Below are 21,988 nucleotides of genomic sequence, written 5' to 3'. Positions count from 1 at the left end.
TGAGACAGGAGGGGTCAGAAGACACTGTGGCCCCATCCGGTGACACCCCCGGACAGGGCCAAACAGGAAGTATATAACCCCACCCACTATGCCAAAGCACAGCCCCCACACCACTAGAGGGATATCTTCAACCACCAACTTACCATCCTGAGACAAGGCTGAGTATAGCCCACAAAGATCTCTGCCACGGCACAACCCAAGGGGGGGCGCCAACCCAGATGAACGTACTTTGGTGCGAAAAGGAAAAATCAATCACAGAACAACAGCAAATTACCTTGTGAAGATGCTGGAGGAAACAGGTACAAAAGTATCTATATCCACAGTAAAACGAGTCCTATATCGACATAACCTGAAAGGTCGCTTAGCAAGGAAGAAGCCACTGCTCCAAAACTACCATAAGCCAGACTACTGCACAAGGGGACAAATATCGTACTTTTTGGAGAAATGTCCTCTGGTCTGATGAAACATAAATAGAACTGTTTGGCCATAATGACCATCGTTATGTTTGGAGGAAAAAGGGGGAGGCTTGCAAGCTAAAGAACACCATCCCAACCGTGAAGCACGGGGGTGGCAGCATCATGTTGTGGGGGTGCTTTACTGCTGGAGGGACTGGTGCACTTCACAAAATAGATAGCTTCATGAGGTAGGAAAATTATGTGGATATATTGAAGCAAACTCTCTAGACATCAGTCAGGAAGTTAAAGCTTGGTCGCAAATGGGTCTTCCAAATGGACAATGACCCAAAGCATACTTCCAAAGTTGTGGGAAAATTGCTTCGTGGTGGTTCTGTAGCTCAGTTGGTAGAGCATGGTGCTTGTAACGCCAGGGTACTGGGTTCGATCCCCGGGACCACCCATACGTAGAATGTATGCACACATGACTGTAAGTCGCTTTCGATAAAAGCGTCTGCTAAATGGCATATAATATTATTTATATTATTAATAAGGACAACAAAGTCAAGGTATAGGAGTGGCCATCACAAAGCCCTGACCTCAATCCTATAGAAAATTTGTTGGCAGAACTGAAAAAGCGTGTGTGAGCAAGGAGGCCTACAAACCTGACTCAGTTACACCAGCTCTGTCAGGAGGAATGGGCCAAAATTCTCCCAACTTATTGTGGGAAGCTTGTGGAAGGCTACCTGAAACGTTTGACCCAAGTTAAACTATTTAAAGGCAATGCTACCAAATACTAATTGAGTGTATGTAAACTTCTGACCCACACGGAATGTGATGAAAGAAATAAAAGCTGAAATAAATCATTCTCTCTACTATTATTCTGACATTTCACATTCTTAAAATAATGATAGTAATAATAATAATAGTGATCCGAACTGGCCTAAGACAGGGAATTTTTACTAGGATTAAATGTCAGGAATTGTGAAAATGTTTGTTTAAATGTATATGGCTAACGTGCATGCAATCTTCTGACTTCAACTGTATATTTATAGAGCTGTTAAGGTCATCAATGGATTATGGAAGTATAGCATATGGATCAGCAGCTCAGACATCTTTAAAAAAGTTAGATGTAATCCAGGCCCAAGCCCTAAGAATATGTCGTGGAGCACTCAGGACCTCCGTGGTGGCAGCGATGCAGGTAGAGTTGAGAGAGATGCCGCTAAATTTAAGAAGACAACAACTATTCATGACATATTGGGTAAATCTACAAGGACATAAGTTTACACATCCTACAAAAATGGGAACATGAACAAAATCTGAGTTACAAGCTTTGGGTGGATAGACAATTGCATGGTGAGAGAGACGGGGTTGTTTGGGAGGGAGTTTATCCCCTCTGTGGTTCTTCCTGATATCCCACCTTGGTGTCTTCCTCAACTAGTGTTAGATCTAGGGTTGCTTGAGAGGTTAAGAGATGTTGAGGAAGTAGTTGATTCAGTTGTAAGTTAACATTTATGGACACAATACTATGCTTTCTTGAATATATTAACAGATTGATCTAAGGACCCTAAAACTGGGAGCACAGGAGCAGCTTTTAGTGTTCCTGAGTTTAGGGCGGCAGTGGCGAAATGAGCTATGGATCATTTATCTGTTCACACAATGGAGTTGTTGGTGATACTATTGGCTCCAGCGTGGGTGGAGGAGGCCAGACAGAGTAGTCATCTGCTCGGACTCCTATGCAGCACTGATGAGCTTAAATTAATGTGTGTCTCAGAGCAGACAGGATGTTTTGTACGAGGTTTTGCAGTGTTTGTATATGGTGAAACAGATGGAGAATGTGGGATGTTCCCTCTGCATACCAGCTCATGTGGGAGTAGAGGGGAATGAGGAAATGGATATTACCAAGCAGGCTCTTAAACATCCTTATGTTGAGATGGATTTGTCGATCAGTAAAGCATAAACCAAGGGATTAATAAGAACAGTGGTTAAAAATAAGTGGCAAGAGTTGTGGAACAGGGAGCGTAAGGGAAGACGTCCAGGAAAAGGTGGGGGCAGGAAGGTCCTCAGGCCGAGAGAGACGGGAGGAAAGTGGAGTCACAAGGCTGAGACTGGGACACACAAGGCTAAATAGTACATTGAAAGTGGTGGCGAAACATCCGACTGGCAGTTGTAATCATTGTCAAGAGAAGTTGGAGGCAATGTTCTATTTCAGTGCCAGAAATATGTGAGAGAAGGGGAGCGATTGTTATTAGATTTGAGGAGTAATGGGGTTGAAGAGACAGGATTAAGTGAACTGCTGTGGAAATCTTCAGGGGATGTAGCATTTAATTATGTGTTTCGTTTCCTTAAGGAGACGAGATTATTGGGTAGGATTTTTAGACCTTCACTGTCACGGGTCTACACTCCAGTCCAGTTGGTGGCGGTAATACACCTTAAAGTTGGTTGCCAACCGCTATATAAATCTCCCAGAAGAAGAAAGGACCTGGAACAATACCTGACTCCGGGAAGTATTTTGCTTGGCCAACAAAAAAATCTGCTGGTAGGAGAAACGTGACATCTCAGCCCGCCTGCCTCGTTCTTCGTCAAGGTAGTTTACAATCTGGCTAGCTAGCTAACCACGTAGCTAGTCGGTTTATTTATTTTAACAACAGATTGCACAAATGTGAAGAGTTTAAATGCAAGGCAACCAGCCAGCTAAAAGTATTTGAATGAATGCTGCGGTGGATGTAGCTAGCTACAACAGCTAGCTAACGTTAGCTGCTAATGCGTATCCATTTGGTCCAGCTCGCTGTTTCTTGTCAAGTTTATACAATGTTACACTGACTGACACCCTCTCAGTTGTTACATTTTACATCACCCAGTCGTCGCGTACTAAATTGTGACATGCAGTGAGCAACGTTACAGAACATAGAAGTAACGTTGGAAACAAACGTATCCAGGACATAAATTATTCCCATGGCAGCCCCAGGTCTGCAACCCGGGTTCTACGTCTAGTTATTTTTGTTTTATTTCACCTTTATTTAACCAGGTAGGCTAGTTGAGAAGAAGTTCCCATTTGCAACTGCGACCTGGCCAAGATAAAGCATAGCAGTGTGAAGAGACAACACAGAGTTGAGCTAGCTCAGCCACAAAGTCAAAATTGGCTATATCGTAATGGAAACAAATTACTTTTGGGCCTTTAATGGAAGTTTAGGGTTAGTCATAAAGTCAACGTTGTGGTTTGGTTTAACAGATTTTAAGATAAATTGTAGCTATAGGCAGGGTTTATTAATGGTTGAGCGCAGTGGCGTCAGTTCCACTAAACCAAGAGAGCTAAGGTTTCTTTACATGTCACCATGTCAAACCTGTTTTACGGGTAGTCAAATTCTCAAAGAAAAACCTCCATGCAGAGCATGTGTGTTCTTAACTTTATTTTTGCATTTGCTTGTCTGCATTATTCTCCAGGGAAGGAACAGTGGTTAAAAATAAGTGTCAAGAGTTGTGGAACAGGGAGAGTAAGGGAAAACATCTGTATAACATCCAGGAAAAGGTGGGGGCAGGAAGGTCCTCAGGCCGAGAGAGAAGGGAGGAATGTGTAGTGACACAAGGCTAAATAGTACATTGAAAGTGGTGGGGAAACGTCCGATTGGGCTCCAGAGTTGCACAGCGGTCTAAGGCACTGCATCTCAGTGCAAGAGCATCATTATTACCTGGTTCAAATCCTTACTGTATCACATCTGGCTGTGATTGGGAGTTCCATAGGGTGGTGCACAATTGGCCCAGCGTCGTCAGGGTTTAGCCGGAGTAGGCCGTCATTGTAAATTAGAATTTGTTCTTAACTGACTTGCCTTGTAAAATAAAGGTTAAATGTATAAAAAGAGAAACATGCAAATATTGAAGTATTAATCAACAAAGTGGCTCTGAGAATATTGAAACATTGTATCAAGGAAACAAACAACAATAGTATCAATCAACAATATCATCGATACTCTTTTATCCTTCTTTGCATATACCATAAGGGTCAGGCAACATGCACTGACCACTCCTGGGACTTTAGTAAAAAGTACTCGTCATCTAGCTCTAACGACACTCCAGATATAACTCCTTTGGCAGGGTCCTGCTCCGAAGATGAATACAGGTTTCTTCCGACATGGGCAATTGTGCTAGATCCAGTGCATGCTTCTATTCTTCATCTCCATAATTAATTAAAACAATACCACTTCTAGTCACTGATTGAATCCACCTTTCCCACTGCTCTCTTCACGGTCCTCGATAGTACAAATGTACCTCCCAAATTAATCTTCTTGTCCAGAAAACGCAGTCCAACTGAAAAGGCTTTATTGGAACCATCTTTGTCTTCCACTATAACTTTTGCTAATTTTGTCCCATTCTTCGATTTCTCCACTTTTCCTTTAATTGTCACATACTTCACTTGCCGCACTTTCAGATTCAAGCAACATTTCCATGGATGCTGCCATTTTTTAACCTTCATCCATCCTCTCCTCAATCAGGCCACTGAGGTATATTAAGAGCAGCAGTTCAAATCTTCTTCTTTGGGATTGGTTCAGGGGATCGCATTCAACTTAAAGGTGCATACACCGCCACCTATTGTACTAAAGTGAGGCCAGTCATGGCCTACCTATATAAAATTATCTTCATTATTCCTGTTCCTAAAATTGTACCTACACCTATATACCACTATTTCATGAACGTATAAATTACCACCCCCATTAACTCTTCAACAGTAAAATCTCATGCACCCAGGTACTTCTCTGCAGTTTCCACCTAAACTCATTAACAACCCACTACTAACAGCCTGGGAGGTCAGCACACCACCCTTCAACACATCCTGTAATTCATTTGAAGTCAAATCTTGTGTACCCAAATACTTACCTGCAGCTGCCACCATAACATCTATTTCCTGTGATATAGTTTCCACTTCTGCAGTACAGTTGATAACCATTGCAATGAATGCTAAAGAAGCCAACCTTACTGAAGCATAACTCACTCTGTACCCTATCCCTCAACTGGCACAAATCTACTACTCACTGGGATCCTCTCAGGATCCCTCACCCTTGACCCATCCTCCTGTACTTTCTTCACTGCCTCAGGATATGACACCCTCTGCACTACTCTGACCTTTGCAATTTCAACCTGCTTCAATTGCACTGGATATTTCTGATCTCCAGCAACATGAGCACCCCTAAAATTGACAACTTTATTCACCGAAACTTCACAATCCTCTGTCCCATGCCCTCCTGCACACTTCCCACATCTTTGAATTTCCCTCTTCACACTGCTGCAGCATGACCATAAACATTGCATCTGAAACAGCGCGGTGGATTCTCCACAAAAGCTTTAACAGGAGAACGGATGTATCCTAACATTACATGATTTTGTCTGGTAGAGACTGACAACTCAAAATAACTGACAATGACTCCTCTGGTTCAGCACGCTCCCCACTGGGTCTGTCGAACCAAACGGCGGGCATCGCAAACACCCAGATTTATCAAATTCAATAGCTCCACCTCTGCACTTAACGCTACCCCAGAAATCACTCCTTTCAATGGTGCCCTATTCCTAAGAGCAAAGCAAGAAACAGATCTTGACCCAAGTTGCTTGACACAGTGTCTTCTCCCGCTGGTCAGAAGTAACACAAACAAATATCACAATTCCACTACAGGTTACCTTCACGGATTCAACTACACCCAACTCCTTTCTTACCCACCGTGAAACCACAAATGGATCCACATAAAGGCAAGGCTCCACTTTTGGCAAAAATGTACTACTACTGGTCCAGATTCCTCTTTATGTCTTATGCCATTTTTCCTCAACACACATCTTCCCACTTCACTTGGCTGTTCTTCCTCACTGTCCATAACGATGTCTATCCATTCACCACGCTCTTTCCGCGCCTTCATCTGCCGCATTGCTTGCAAAGCACTCAATGATACCATTTCTCCAAAACCCAACGTCTGTTCCTTAGCCTACTGGCTACCTCTCCATGCTTCCTCAGTCTCTTTCTGTATGCTATCTGGTTCAAATATTACAATCAGAAACAACATTTATAGGAAACACATGAGCAGAGTCCAGGTGCTTCTAATCAGTGTAATTGGTCCTCTGCATATCAGGGATGGCCTCTAGTCTACCTGTATGTGTTAAAATCACAAGGAGAAGGAAATATAGATTTTTAAATTATTGCTCTTGTTCTCCATGGACTTTAGTGTCCCAGAACTTTTTGGAGTTAGTGCTACAGGATGCAAATTTCTGCTTGAAAGAGCTAGCCTTTGCTTTCCTGACTGACTGCGTGTATTGGTTCCTGACTTCCCTGAACAGTTGCATATCGCGGGGACTATTCGATGCTATTGCAGTCCGCCACAGGATGTTTTTTTGGCTGGTCGAGGGCAGTCAGGTCTGGAGGGAACCAAGGGCTATATCTGTTCTTAGTTCTGCATTTTTTGGAACGAAGTATGCTTGTCTAAGATTGTGGGAAGTTACTTTTAAAGAATGACCAGGCATCCAACTTATGGGATGAGGTCAATATCCTTCCAGGATACCCGGGCCAGGACGATTAGAAAGGCCTGCGCGCAGAAGTGTTTTAGGGAGCGTTTGACAGTGATACAGTGATACCGTAGCAGATACAGGCAATGAGGCAGTGATCGCTGAGATCCTGACTGAAGACAGCAGAGGTGTATTTGAAGGGCAAGTTGGTCAGGATAATGTCAATTAGGGTGCCCATGTTTACGGATTTAGGGTTGTACCTGGTGGGTTCCTTGATGATTTGTGTGAGATTGAGGGCATCTAGCTTAGATTGTAGGACTGCTGGGGTGTTAAGCATATCCCAGTTTAGGTCACCTAACAGAACAAACTCTGAAGCTAGATGGGGGCGATCAATTCACAGATGGTGTCCAGGGCACAGCTGGGAGCTGAGGGGGGTCGGTAAGCAGGCGGCAACAGTGAGTAATTTTTAAAATTGGAATTTCAAACTGTTTGGGCATAGACCTGGAAAGTATAACAGAACTTTGCAGGCTATCTCTGCAGAAGATTGCAACTCCTCCCCCTTTGGCAGGTCTATCTTGACGGAAAGTGTTATAGTTGGGTATGGAAATCTCAGAATATTTGGTGGCCTTCCTAAACCAGGATTCAGACACGGCAAGGACATCATGGTTGGCAGAGTGTGCTAAAGCAGTGAGTAAAACATGTGCTCTGGTTAGTCACGTTGTTGGAACTGGCGAGAGCTATTCGAGCTGAAGGTTAGCTGATGACCGCTGGCAATGGTTTGCTGACTGATAGCTGGTAGTTAGCTGGCTAGCTTCAGTTGAGGGATTCCAGATCCGAAGTAAATATACATACTTTAGAAAAAAAATTAAAAAGCAGATCCACGCTACATTGGATGAGGTGGGTTGCAGGAGAGTATTTAGATGTTGAGTTTTAGCAAAATATTTTAAAAGATATGCGAAGAAAAATATGTTTTAAAAAACGATATATATACAAGGGACAGGACAAAGACGTCTGACTGCTACGCCATCTTGGATCGCATAGAGCATAGTATAAGGGCAATTGGGAATAATATCAGGCGTGAACGTTCATGAGTCAATTGCCTTGTGTCGACTCACTTGGGTACATAATATCAACAGGGCGGTTCAGGAATATTGATATTGGAACTAGTGATGCACCGATATGAAATTTTTGACCGATATCTGATATTTTCCTTGCCAAAAGAAACGATACCGATAACTGATATAAAACACATTGTGGCCGTTTTAACTATTTAACTGTGCTAGAATGCTTAACACACACGGATGCAGCGGTCTAAGGCACTGCATCTCTGTGCAAGAGGTGTCACTACAGTCCCTGGTTCAGATCCAGGCTGTATCACATCCGGCCGTGATTGGGAGTCCCATTGTCCCAGCGTCGTCCGAGGTAGGCCGTCATTGTAAATAATTTGTTCTTAACTGACTTGCCAAGTTAAATGAAGGTTAAACACACACACCACACTGACCAAGAAGTTATTTTGTTGGCAAAACGACATCTGTTTCAGTAGCTATATAGTTAGCTAGCTAACTATAAAGCTAACTATAAAGTTAATTTATAAGAGTTCTTATTTGATTAATGGTGGTTGGACACATCTGTGAAGCTAGCCACAATAAGGACTAGCCACAATAGTGGACTTCGTGGTTTTCCTTCAAACTAAAAGTATGGCATAATTCTACTATTTGCATCACTGTCAATGACATACTTTTATTTTGAAGGAAAACTGCAAATTCCACTATTGTGCCTAATCCTTATTGTGGCAAGCTTCACAACACCCAACCCAGTCCTGTCAGCCTCACTAGCCAGATGATGCTAGCTGGTTAGTTATTTATTTTCATGAACTGAAGTTTAATTTCAATAGGTGAACAACAAGTGGCAACCAAGCTAATACTTACAAGTATTCCTAAATCATTGCTAAGAGTAATGAAAATGACTGCAGTTTTTACTGGTCATTGTTTTCAGGCTGGTTGTATTGGTGCTAGCTAGGTAGCTAGCTACCCCAGAAGTTGCAGTCAAACAAATTATGCTTTATTACCAACACAGTATTGTAAACACATCGTTCGTGGCCAGTGTTTGCTTGTTTGCTGACTGTTTTGTACAGCTTCTACCCCCCCAATTCATAAGACTCTTGAACAGCTAATCAAATGGCTACTCAGACCCCTCTTTTATGCGACTGCTACTCTGTGTATTATTTACATTTACATTTAAGTCATTTAGCAGACGCTCTTATCCAGAGCGACTTACAAATTGGTGCATTCACCTTATGACATCCAGTGGAACAACCACTTTACAATAGTGCATCTAAATATTTTAAGGGGGAGGGGGTGAGAAGGATTACTTTATCCTATCCTAGGTATTCCTTAAAGAGGTGGGGTTTCAGGTGTCTCCGGAAGGTGGTGATTGACTCCGCTGTCCTGGCGTCGTGAGGGAGTTTGTTCCACCATTGGGGGGCCAGAGCAGCGAACAGTTTTAACTGGGCTGAGCGGGAGCTGTACTTCCTCAGTGGTAGGGAGGCGAGCAGGCCAGAGGTGGATGAACGCAGTGCCCTTATTTGGGTGTAGGGCCTGATCAGAGCCTGAGGTACTGAGGTGCCGTTCCCCTCACAGCTCCGTAGGCAAGCACCATGGTCTTGTAGCGGATGCGAGCTTCAACTGGAAGCCAGTGGAGAGAGCGGAGGAGCGGGGTGACGTGAGAGAACTTGGGAAGGTTGAACACTAGACGGGCTGCGGCGTTCTGGATGAGTTGTAGGGGTTTAATGGCACAGGCAGGGAGCCCAGCCAACAGCGAGTTGCAGTAATCCAGACGGGAGATGACAAGTGCCTGGATTAGGACCTGCGCCGCTTCCTGTGTGAGGCAGGGTCGTACTCTGCGGATGTTGTAGAGCATGAACCTACAGGAACGGGCCACCGCCTTGGTGTTGGTTGAGAACGACAGGGTGTTGTCCAGGATCACACCAAGGTTCTTAGCGCTCTGGGAGGAGGACACAATGGAGTTGTCAACCGTGATGGCGAGATCATGGAACGGGCAGTCCTTCCCCGGGAGGAAGAGCAACTCCGTCTTGCCGAGGTTCAGCTTGAGGTGGTGATCCGTCATCCACACTGATATGTCTGCCAGACATGCAGAGATGCGATTCGCCACCTGGTCATCAGAAGGGGGAAAGGAGAAGATTAGTTGTGTGTCGTCTGCATAGCAATGATAGGAGAGACCATGTGAGGTTATGACAGAGCCAAGTGACTTGGTGTATAGCGAGAATAGGAGAGGGCCTAGAACAGAGCCCTGGGGGACACCAGTGGTGAGAGCGCGTGGTGAGGAGACAGATTCTCACCACGCCACCTGGTAGGAGCGACCTGTCAGGTAGGACGCAATCCAAGCGTGGGCCGCGCCGGAGATGCCCAACTCGGAGAGGGTGGAGAGGAGGATCTGATGGTTCACAGTATCGAAGGCAGCCGATAGATCTAGAAGGATGAGAGCAGAGGAGAGAGAGTTAGCTTTAGCAGTGCGGAGCGCCTCCGTGATACAGAGGAGAGCAGTCTCAGTTGAATGACTAGTCTTGAAACCTGACTGATTTGGATCAAGAAGGTCATTCAGAGAGAGATAGCGGGAGAGCTGGCCAAGGACGGCACGTTCAAGAGTTTTGGAGAGAAAAGAAAGAAGGGATACTGGTCTGTAATTGTTGACATCGGAGGGATCGAGTGTAGGTTTTTTCAGAAGGGGTGCAACTCTCGCTCTCTTGAAGACGGAAGGGACGTAGCCAGCGGTCAGAGATGAGTTGATGAGCGAGGTGAGGTAAGGGAGAAGGTCTCCGGAAATGGTCTGGAGAAGAGGGGAGGGGATAGGGTCAAGCGGGCAGGTTGTTGGGCGGCCGGCCGTCACAAGACGCGAGATTTCATCTGGAGAGAGAGGGGAGAAAGAGGTCAGAGCACAGGGTAGGGCAGTGTGAGCAGAACCAGCGGTGTCGTTTGACTTAGCAAACGAGGATCGGATGTCGTCGACCTTCTTTTCAAAATGGTTGATGAAGTCGTCTGCAGAGAGGGAGGAGGGGGGGGGAGGAGGATTCAGGAGGGAGGAGAAGGTGGCAAAGAGCTTCCTAGGGTTAGAGGCAGATGCTTGGAATTTAGCGTGGTAGAAAGTGGCTTTAGCAGCAGAGACAGAGGAGGAAAATGTAGAGAGGAGGGAGTGAAAGGATGCCAGGTCCGCAGGGAGGCGAGTTCTCCTCCATTTCCGCCGGCTGCCCGGAGCCCTGTTCTGTGAGCTCGCAATGAGTCATCGAGCCACGGAGCGGGAGGGGAGGACCGAGCCGGCCTGGAGGATAGGGGACATAGAGAGTCAAAGGATGCAGAGAGGGTGGAGAGGAGGGTTGAGGAGGCAGAATCAGGAGATAGGTTGGAGAAGGTTTGAGCGGAGGGAAGAGATGATAGGATGGAAGAGGAGAGAGTAGCGGGGGAGAGAGAGCGAAGGTTGGGACGGCGCGATACCATCCGAGTAGGGGCAGTGTGGGAGGTGTTGGATGAGAGCGAGAGGGAAAAGGATACAAGGTAGTGGTCGGAGACTTGGAGGGGAGTTGCAATGAGGTTAGTGGAAGAACAGCATCTAGTAAAGATGAGGTCGAGCGTATTGCCTGCCTTGTGAGTAGGGGGAAGGTGAGAGGGTGAGGTCAAAAGAGGAGAGGAGTGGAAAGAAGGAGGCAGAGAGGAATGAGTCAAAGGTAGACGTGGGGAGGTTAAAGTCGCCCAGAACTGTGAGAGGTGAGCCGTCCTCAGGAAAGGAGCTTATCAAGGCATCAAGCTCATTGATGAACTCTCCGAGGGAACCTGGAGGGCGATAAATGATAAGGATGTTAAGCTTGAAAGGGCTGGTAACTGTGACAGCATGGAATTCAAAGGAGGCGATAGACAGATGGGTAAGGGGAGAAAGAGAGAATGACCACTTGGGAGAGATGAGGATCCCGGTGCCACCACCCCGCTGACCAGAAGCTCTCGGGTGTGCGAGAACACGTGGGCGGACGAAGAGAGAGCAGTAGGAGTAGCAGTGTTGTCTGTGGTGATCCATGTTTCCGTTAGTGCCAAGAAGTCGAGGGACTGGAGGGAGGCATAGGCTGAGATGAACTCTGCCTTGTTGACCGCAGATCGGCAGTTCCAGAGGCTACCGGAGACCTGGAACTCCACGTGGGTCGTGCGCGCTGGGACCACCAGATTAGGGTGGCCGCGGCCACGAGGTGTGGAGCGCTTGTATGGTCTGTGCAGAGAGGAGAGAACAGGGATAAACAGACACATAGTTGACAGGCTACAGAAGAGGCTACGCTAATGCAAAGGAGATTGGAATGACAAGTGGACTACACGTCTCGAATGTTCAGAAAGTTAAGCTACGTAGCAAGAATCTTATTGACTAAAATGATTAAAATGATACAGTACTGCTGAAGTAGGCTAGCTGGCAGTGGGTGCGTTGTTGACACTACACTAATCAAGTCGTTCCGTTGAGTGTAATAGTTTCTGCAGTGCTGCTATTCGGGGGCTAGCTGGCTAGCTAGTAGTGTTGTTTACGTTACGTTGCGTTAAAAGAACGACAATAGCTGGCTAGCTAACCTAGAAAATCGCTCTAGACTACACAATTATCTTTGATACAAAGTCGGCTATGTAGCTAGCTATGTAGCTAGCTACGATCAAACAAATCAAACCGTTGTACTGTAATGAAATGAAATGAAAATGTGATACTACCTGTGAATGCGACTGGGTTGTTGAGTTCTATTCAGTAGACGTTGGCTAGCGTTGGCTAGCTGTTGGCTAGCTAGCAGAGTCTCCTACGTTAAGGACGACAAATAGCTGGCTAGCTAACCTCGGTAAATTAAGATAATCACTCTAAGACTACACACTCTAAGACTAAACTTGAGCCTCATGGTTTGGGGCTGCTTTGCTGCTGGGACAGCTTTCTATCAGATGGAAAAATGAAATCCCAAGTTTAACAAAACAATTGCCGGAGAATGTAAGGCTGTCTGCCAATTGAAGCCGAACAGAAGTTGGGTGATGCAACAGCACAATGACCCAAAACACAGTAAATTAACAGAATGACTTCGACAGAATAAAAAACAATATCTGGAATGGTCCAGTCAGAGTCCTGACCTCAATCCGATTGAGATGCTGTGGCATGACCTCGAGCGATTCCCACCAGACATCCCAAGAATATTGCTGAACTGAAACTGTTTTGCAAAGAGGAATAGTCAAAAATTCCTTCTGACAGTTGTGAAGGTCTGATCCGCAACCACAGAAAACATTTGGTTGAGGTTATTGCTGCCAAAGGGGGGTCAGCCAGTTATTAAATACAAGGGTTCACATACTTTTCCCACCCTGCACTGTAAATGTTTACCTTGTGTGTTCAATAAAGACATACATTGTTTTAGTTTAAGCAGAAATCCAGGTAATTCCAAAGGGTTCACATACTTTTTCTTGCCACTAACTGTTCACCCAATTCTTAACCCTGTCCCTGCATCCAGCGACTTGAGGGAGGTCTGTCAAATGCTCAGTCTGCTATGCTTGAATCTGTTCGCCCAACGACCTTGGTAAAGATTCAGCATGCTCAACCAATAACTGCTGATGACACTATGCCGATTAGCTTGGATATTCTCTCTGACTTTAAATCTCATATGGGGTTTGGGCTGTTGCACTTAACTATGTGCAGTATTTAAACACCTTTATGATAGACATTTGGGTATGAGATACTAACCCTGAAATTGGTCTCTGAAACGTGGTTAAATTAATTTAGTTCAGATTATGCCATTTAACTAAATGGTTAGAACATCTTTAGGTGCGACAGGTAAAGAAAGGTGGTGGAGTGGCCATTCATGTTACATTTTAATTTTGTGGTGGCCCAATCTCTTAAAGCTGAAATATGTAACTTTTTGGTAGAATCAACCAAATTCACGTAGAAATGTTATAAATCTGTCATTCTCATTGAAAGCGAGTTAAAGAAGCGCTAGATCTGTTCTGTGTGCACCATTTCTATGCTTACCGTTCTTAAGTTTTGTGTTTGCGTCTTTTACTTTCAGTTTTGTACGCCAGCTTCAACCAGCTGAAAATACAATATTTTGGTTATGGGAAAATATATTTCAGAGGTTTAATGGTACAATGATTCTCTACACCTCTTAAACTCAACTCTGGACCTTTTTAAGCCAGTTCCACTGCATTGTTCCCCTCTAATCAGGGACTGCTTTAAACCTGGGACACCAGGTGTGTGCAATTAATTATTAGGTAGAACAGAACCAGCAGGCCCAGGACCGTGGGGTAAGAGATGAGTACCGCTGCTCTACACTATAGTTACTTGTTTTGTCACAAACTGAGATTAGGTCAATTTAGAACTCCTCATGGTGGATGAAGTTTAGAACTTTATCTGATTTACTAGCCCCTTCAATGGTTCCTTAACTGATCATTCTGTGTGATTTAAAATATTGATTAGTTATCCTCAGCTTCAGATCATTTTAAAGAGTATCTTTATCGATTTCAACTTAAAAGGATACTTCAGGATTTTGGCAATTAAGCACTTTGTCTACTACCCTAGAGTCAGGTGAACTTCTGGATACGATTTGCAAATCAAATCAAAGTTAATTTGTCACGTGCGCTGAATACAACAGTGAAATGCTTACTTACAGGCTCTAACCAGTGGTGCGGGGGGGTGGTATATGTAAGTACAGAAATAAAACAGTAAAAAGAGATTTGAAAAAAGAGTAGCAAGGCTATATACAGACATGTTTTAGTCAGGCTTATTGAGGTAGTATGTACATGTACACCTCCTCCCAGCTGCCCACTACACTGAAGATAGGAAACACTGTCACCACTGATAAATCCACCATAATTGATAATTTCAATAAGCATTTTTCTATGGCTGGCCATGCTTTCCACCTGGCTACTCCTACCCCGGTCAACAGCACTGCACCCCCAACAGCAACTCGCCCAAGCCTTCCCCATTTCTCCTTCTCCCAAATCCATTCAGCTGATGTTCTGAAAGAGCTGAAAAATCTGGACCCCTACCAATCAGCCGGGCTAGACAATCTGGACCCTTTCTAAAATTATCTGCCGAAATTGTTGCCACCCCTATTACTAGCCTGTTCAACCTCTCTTTCGTGTTGTCTGAGATTCCCAAAGATTGGAAAGCAGCTGCGGTCATCCCCCTCTTCAAAGGGGGGGACACTCTCGACCCAAACGCCTACAGACCTAGATCCTAGACCCATGCCTTTCTAAAGTCTTCGAAAGCCAAGTCAACAAACAGATTACCGACTATTTCGAATCTCACCATACCTTCTCTGCTATGCAATCTGGTTTCAGAGCTGGTCATGGGTGCACCTCAGCCACGCTCAAGGTCCTAAACGATATCTTAAACGCCATCGATAAGAAACATTACTGTGCAGCCGTATTCATTGATCTGGCCAAGGCTTTCGATTCTGTCAACCACCACATCCTCATCGGCAGACTCAACAGCCTTGTTTTCTCAAATGATTGCCTCGCCTGGTTCACCAACTACTTCTCTGATAGAGGTCAGTGTGTCAAATCGGAGGGTCTGCTGTCCGGACCTCTGGCAGTCTCTATGGGGGTGCCACAGGGTTCAATTCTTGGACCGACTCTCTTCTCTGTATACATCAATGAGGTCGCTCTTGCTGCTGGTGAGTCCCTGATCCACCTCTACGCAGACGACACCAGTCTGTATACTTCCTGCCCTTCTTTGGACACTGTGTTAACTACCCTCCAGGCAAGCTTCAATGCCATACAACTCTCCTTCCGTGGCCTCCAATTGCTCTTAAATACAAGTTAAACTAAATGCATGATCTTCAACCGATCGCTACCTGCACCTACCCGCCTGTCCAACATCACTACTCTGGACGGCTCTGACTTAGAATACGTGGACAACTACAAATACTTAGGTGTCTGGTTAGACTGTAAACTCTCCTTCCAGACCCATATCAAACATCTCCAATCCAAAGTTAAATCTAGAATTGGCTTCCTATTTCGCAACAAAGCATCCTTCACTCATGCTGCCAAACATACCCTTGTAAAACTGACCATCCTACCAATCCTCGACTTTGGTGATGTCATTTACAAAATAGCCTCCAATACCCTACTCAACAAATTGGATGCAGTCTATCACAGTGCAATCCGTTTTGTCACCAAAGCCCATATACTACCCACCATTGCGACCTGTACGCTCTCGTTGGCTGGTCCCTCGCTTCATACTAGTCGCCAAACCCACTGGCTCCATGTCATCTACAAGACCCTGCTAGGTAAAGTCCACTCTTATCTCAGCTCGCTGGTCAACATAGCATCTCCCACCTGTAGCATCCCCAAAGAATGATGTTTCCACCTCCATACTTCACGGTTGGGATGGTGTTCTTGGGGTTGTACTCATCCTTCTTCTTCCTCCAAACACGGCGAGTGGAATTTAGACCAAAAAGCTCTATTTTTGTCTCATTAGACCACATGACCTTCTCCCATTCCTCCTCTGGATCATCCAGATTGCCAGTAACAAACTTCAGACAGGCCTGGACATGCACTGGCTTGAGCAGGGGGACCTTGTGTGCGCTGCAGGATTTTAATCCATGACGGCGTAGTGTGTTACTAATAGTTTTCTTTGCGACTGTGGTCCCAGCTCTCTTCAGGTCATTGACCAGGTCCTGCCATGTAGTTCTGGGCTGATCACTCACCTTCCTCATGATCATTGATGCCCCACGAGGTGAGATCTTGCATGGAGCCCCAGGCCGAGGGTGATTGACCGTCATCTTAAACTTCTTCCATTTTCTAATAATTGCGCCAACAGTTGTTGCCTTCTCACCAATCTTGCTTGCCTATTGTCCTGTAGATCATTACAGCCTTGTGCAGGTCTACAATTGTATCCCTGCTGTCCTTACACAGCTCTCTGGACTTGGCCATTGTGGAGAGGTTGGAGTTAGTTTGTGTGTGTGGATAGGTATATTTTATACAGGTAACGAGTTCAAACAAGTGCAGTTAATACAGGTAATGAGTGGAGAACAGGAGGGCTTCTTAAAGAAAAACTAACAGGTCTGTGAGAGCTGGAATTCTTACTGGTTGGTAGGTGATCAAATACTTATGTCATGCAATAAAATGCAAATTAATTACTAAAAATCATACAATGTGATTTTTCTGGATTTTTGTTTTAGATTCAGTCTCACAGTTGAAGTGTACCTATGATAAAAATGACAGACCTCTACATGCTTTGTAAGTAGGAAAACCTGCAAAATCGACAGTGTATCAAATACCTGTTTTCCCCACTGTAGGTATCGTTAAAGTGACTTTGCATATATGATGACAAGAGAGTAGCAGAAGTGTAAAAAGAGGGGTTGGCGGGTGGTGATTTTCCTAAAATGGCCATACATATGGTCTCTCATTTCTGCATAATCAAATGTTGCACTGGCAAAAGAGTAGGCTCGGTGCGCATGAATTGCTCGTTTGGTGCAGCAGACTGCAGGGGTGTAGTGTTGCCAGGGCATCCTATCAGCCACGGTGTGTTTCATTGACCTCTTTACTGCATCTATCCTTGTAAGGTTCCAAATGTTGCACCCCCACTGATTTCATATCGCATATAATTGATTGACTTCCACAGAGCTTGTATTAGATGTGCAAATAGCTTGTGATGGGAAGAGGTACATGCCAAATTGCCTGGGGTGGTGACACTATATGCACTATAGCAAATTAGCTAACGATTTTGGCATATTGATCATTAAACTTGCATTAACATCCTGTTTGAGTTGTGTAGCTCTGTCAGCTCCATATTGTGCTCCAGTAGAAGTGGCTCCTTGATATATCAAGGGTCAGCTGCGCTCACCATACACCTCCGAACTCATGCCTTTGTGTGTATTTCCAGGCTCACCATCACCATGGATGACCTAACCCAAGCTCTCTCGGCCAGCTTCGCCGTCTCGAAGGAGGCCAACAGCACAGCGGCCCCCCACCCACGGATGGCCCAGTACAAGACCAAGTTCAGCGTTTTGGAGCAAAGCGAACGACGGCGGCGCTTTCTAGATCTGCAGAAAACGTTAGTTCCCTAACCAATTACAGGCAAAGTCCATACACAACTTGGCCTATTAGCCCCTAGGAACTTCATATGGATGTGGGCAGCTTCATCCTGCCCTCTAATAGGCTATGTGGTTTTCAACAGATGGCTTATTGCTAGCTGCTAATGAATATATCTGACTGAAGCGCTGTAGCTGTTAACAACTTTGTGACAGGGGGCAGTATTGTCACGTCCGGATGAAATTCATGCCCAAATTCAACTGCCTGCTACTCATCCCCAGAAGATAAGATGCATATTATTAGTATTTGGATTTGGATAGAAAACACTCGGAACGTTCTAAAACTGTTTGAATCATGTCTGTGAGTATACCAGAACTTATTTAGCAGGCGAAACCCCGAGGACAAACCATTCAGATTTTATTTGAGGTCACTCTCTTTTCAATGGGTTCATTTGGAATCCAGATTTCTAAGGGACCTTCTCGCTTCCACTGGATGTCAACAGTCTTTAGAAATTGGTTGAGATTATTCCTTTGTGTAATGAAGTAGTACGGCCATCTTGAACGAGGGTCACTTGAAGTGTACTGTTAGAGGCGCCTGACCAGAAAGCATGTTTCAGTTTGTTTTCTTCCTGTATTGAACACAGATCATCCCGTCTTCAATTTTATCGATCATTTACGTAAAAAAATACCTAAAGTTGTATTACAAACGTAGTTTTGGCAAAGTTTACAGGTAACTTTTGAGATATTTTGTAGTCTCGTTGCTCAAGTTGGGACCAGTGTTTATCTGGATCAAACGCGCCAATTGGACATTTTGGATATATATCGATGGAATTAATCGAACAAAAGGGCCATTTGTGATGTTTATGGGACATATTGGAGTGCCAAAAAAAGCTTGTCAAAGCTTTCGGCAAAGTATTTTTGAAATCTGACATGTTGGCTGGATTCACAAGTGTAGCTTTAATTTGCTATCTTGCATGTGATTTAATGAACGTTTGATTTTTATAGTAATTTATTTGAATTTGGCGCTCTGCGTTTTCCCTGGCTTTTGGCCAGGTGGGACGCGTCCCACATATCCCAGAGAGGTTAAGCCTGTAGCCATATCAGACTCATTACAAAAGGTCAGACAATTTAACGGTAATTTATATCTGGATTAGTCGGAAAAGGTAGCCCTTACCTGGAAACTGATAAGCTTTTAATTTGGAATGCAGTGCCTGTACAGTAACATGCTATACATGATATCAGAGCTCAGTCGCCACTTCACAAATCTGTATATGTTTTGACTGACAGCCGTTCTGAATTTGAGCACCACACGACAAGAAGTTGCCCCATCCCTCCAGCTAATTGGGCTTTTGCAAATGTTTTGTTTAGGGATGCACCGATATGATATTTTTGGTTGATCCTGATATCTGATATTTTCTTTGCCAAATAAAACGATACCGATAACCAATTATTTTTTTAAAATGTTTTTTTAAAGCATTCTAGTACAGTTAAATAGTTGAAAAACACACATTGACCAAAAAGTTGTTTTGTTGGCATTTACGTATGTTCCCATTAGCAGTAAAACATAATCAAAACCTATTTCGTTCACTTACTTGCTGTGCTGTTTCGTTTGATCAGTCTCAACCAGGATTTCATCATACATATCAAGAGGTGAATTTTCAGCTGTCTGTCTGTGGCCTCTTCCTCGGTGCACACTGTCACTGTGTCCATTTCCATCTTGTCCAGCTGTGTGTAACATTCAATGTAAACCCTGTTTCTTGTCTGCATCGAAGTAGCAGTCTTTTACCTAGCATCGAGCATGATGGTGAGGCTCAGAGAGAATACCACAAATCGCTTGTTCACAGCCTCTAGTAGAGTACTTTACCAAGTTAACCCCACGGTCTGTCGGCGGTTTTGTTGAGCAGGCATTTCAATGCCATGACAGAGGGTATCACGTCTGCTGCAGACACAGTTGAGCTTATTTCTCGAGTCCGTTGTTTGAATGGAGCTAGGAGTGTTCATGTTTTCAATTTTAAAGCATGTTCTCAAATGCCATTGAAATGGCAGCAGTGGTATGAGAACCAGCACATTCTTGAGCATGCAATCTGGCTTCCCTCAGTACGAAATCCTCGTCGACTCACTGTGCTGTCAGACTCCTCATGCTCATGGGGTGGACATCGCAGGTCCAAATGTCAGCCGTGAAGCTAATAGCAGTGACACTCATAGCAAGAAGTACATGGATGTGAGTGTCAACAATCCTGTGTAACTCCGGTAGGGCAACATCTGAAAAATAGTGCCTACTTGGTAGTGTGTACCGGTGCTCGACCAGTCGGCGAAAGCCAACATCATCCACAACAGAGAACGGTTGATTGTCAAGGGCAATAAATTCCATTATCTTGGCATTAATGGATTTCGCCTTGGGTGAGTTGTCTTGCTGAAATGTCCTTACTCTTTAAAATGACTGCTCGACTTGTTGACTGCTCGATCCACACAGCAGACATTGTGGGCTAGGTTAGGAATGCTGTGTTGCACATGTAGCGCTATGTTTTTCTTGGCATCATTACTTCATCTACCTACGTTTTATATAGGTATGTACGTCAGCTTTGACATCAGTTTTACACATCGCCGTTATACTAGACATTGGGCCAATGTTAACATTTTTAGCTTATATAGGCCGATTCCGATAGGCTCACCTTAATTTTTTTTTTTTACCTTTTTTTAAAATATTTTTTTTATATCGTGCATCCCTAATTTTGTTGTCTGGGTGAGGGAAATGTTGTAAATTGTTTGCTGTACAGTTACAAGATGATGTGGCGTTATACCCTGGGTTGTCCTGAACAGAATGGTTGTATGTTGAAGAAAATTTGTTACGGACCAAGGATCTAAATGCACTCATGACTCCATTCTATGCATACCAAAATTATGATTTATTTCTCTGAATTGCTTAGTGGAAACCTAACACCGTAAGATCGTATTTAATCATTTAGCTAGTAATGTTGGCAATAGAACAAGCGTTCAAATGATGCACACCTGACCCAAATTGACATGCAGAACCAGTCAAAAGTGTGGACACATCTACTCATTCCAGGGTTTTTCTATTTTTGACTATTTTCTACATTGTAGAATAATCGCGAAGACACACACTATGAAATGACACATGGAATCATGTAGTATCCCAAAAAGTTGTAAAAAATCTAAATACATTTTATTTTTGACTAGCCACCCTTTCCTTTGACAGCTTTTGCGCATTCTCTCAACCAGCTGAGGTAGTTGCCTGGAATGGATTTCAATTAACAGGTGTGCCTTAAAATGTCATTTCTTTCATTAATGCGTTTGAGCAAATCAGTTGTGTTATGACAAGGTAGGGGTGGTATACAGAGGATAAAAATAAAATGTTATTTCACCTTTTATTTGATCAGGTAAGCCAGTTGAGAGAAATAAAATACTGGCGTGCAAAAGAGCAGAAAGACAAACAAATATGGGGATGAGATGGGTAGTTGGATGGGCTATTTACAGATGTGCTGTGTACAGCTGCAACGATCCGATCCATAAGCTGCTCTGACAGCTGACGTTTAAAGTTAGTGCGGGAGATATGTCTCCCTAACTTGAGTGATATTATTATTATTATTTTTTTTTTTTCTTCTTAATTCGTCCCAGTCATTGGCAGCAGAGAACTGGAAGGAAAGGCGGCCAAAGTAGGTGTTGCCTTTGGGGATAACCAGTGAAATATACCTGCTGGAGCTACGGGTGGGTGTTTCTATGGTGACCGGTGAGCTGAGATAAGGCGGGGCTTTACCTATCAAAGACTTATAGATGACCTGGAGCCAGTGGGTTTGGTGACTAATATCTATCGAGGACCAGCCAACGAGAGCTTACAGGGTGCAGTGGTGGGTAGTATATGGGGCTTTGGTGACACAACTCATGGCACTGTGATAGACTGTATCCAATTTGCTGAGTAGTGTTGGAGGAAATTTTGTAAATTACATCTCTGAGGTCAAGGATCGGTAGGATAGTCAGTCAGTTTGACAAGGGTATGTTTGGCAGCATGAGTGCCATATTATGGCAAGAACAGCTCAAATAAGCAAAGAAAAACGTC

At 44.2% G+C, this 21,988-nt stretch overlaps 1 protein-coding gene and 1 non-coding gene across 2 annotated transcripts in view; both read left to right on the top strand.

The window, feature by feature from the left end:
- The first annotated feature begins 779 nt into the window (after positions 1 to 779).
- trnat-ugu lies at positions 780 to 855 on the top strand. The gene has a single exon. It is a non-coding gene; the product is annotated as a tRNA-Thr (tRNA).
- A 1,820-nt stretch (positions 856 to 2,675) lies between these two features.
- The window catches only part of snupn (snurportin 1), a 31,346-nt gene continuing 12,033 nt past the window's right edge, over positions 2,676 to 21,988 (top strand). Inside the window, exons 1-2 of the mRNA XM_046357373.1 lie at positions 2,676 to 2,979; positions 17,766 to 17,936. Of these exons, the coding sequence (XP_046213329.1) occupies positions 17,779 to 17,936 (158 nt within the window). The 5' untranslated portion in view covers positions 2,676 to 2,979; positions 17,766 to 17,778. The remainder of the gene's footprint in view (positions 2,980 to 17,765; positions 17,937 to 21,988) is intronic.

The sequence above is a fragment of the Oncorhynchus gorbuscha genome, linkage group LG01 (genome assembly GCF_021184085.1).
Source record: "Oncorhynchus gorbuscha isolate QuinsamMale2020 ecotype Even-year linkage group LG01, OgorEven_v1.0, whole genome shotgun sequence".
In the NCBI taxonomy this organism is placed as follows: Eukaryota; Metazoa; Chordata; class Actinopteri; order Salmoniformes; family Salmonidae; genus Oncorhynchus; species Oncorhynchus gorbuscha.
This window is presented reverse-complemented; position numbering and strand designations above follow the sequence as displayed.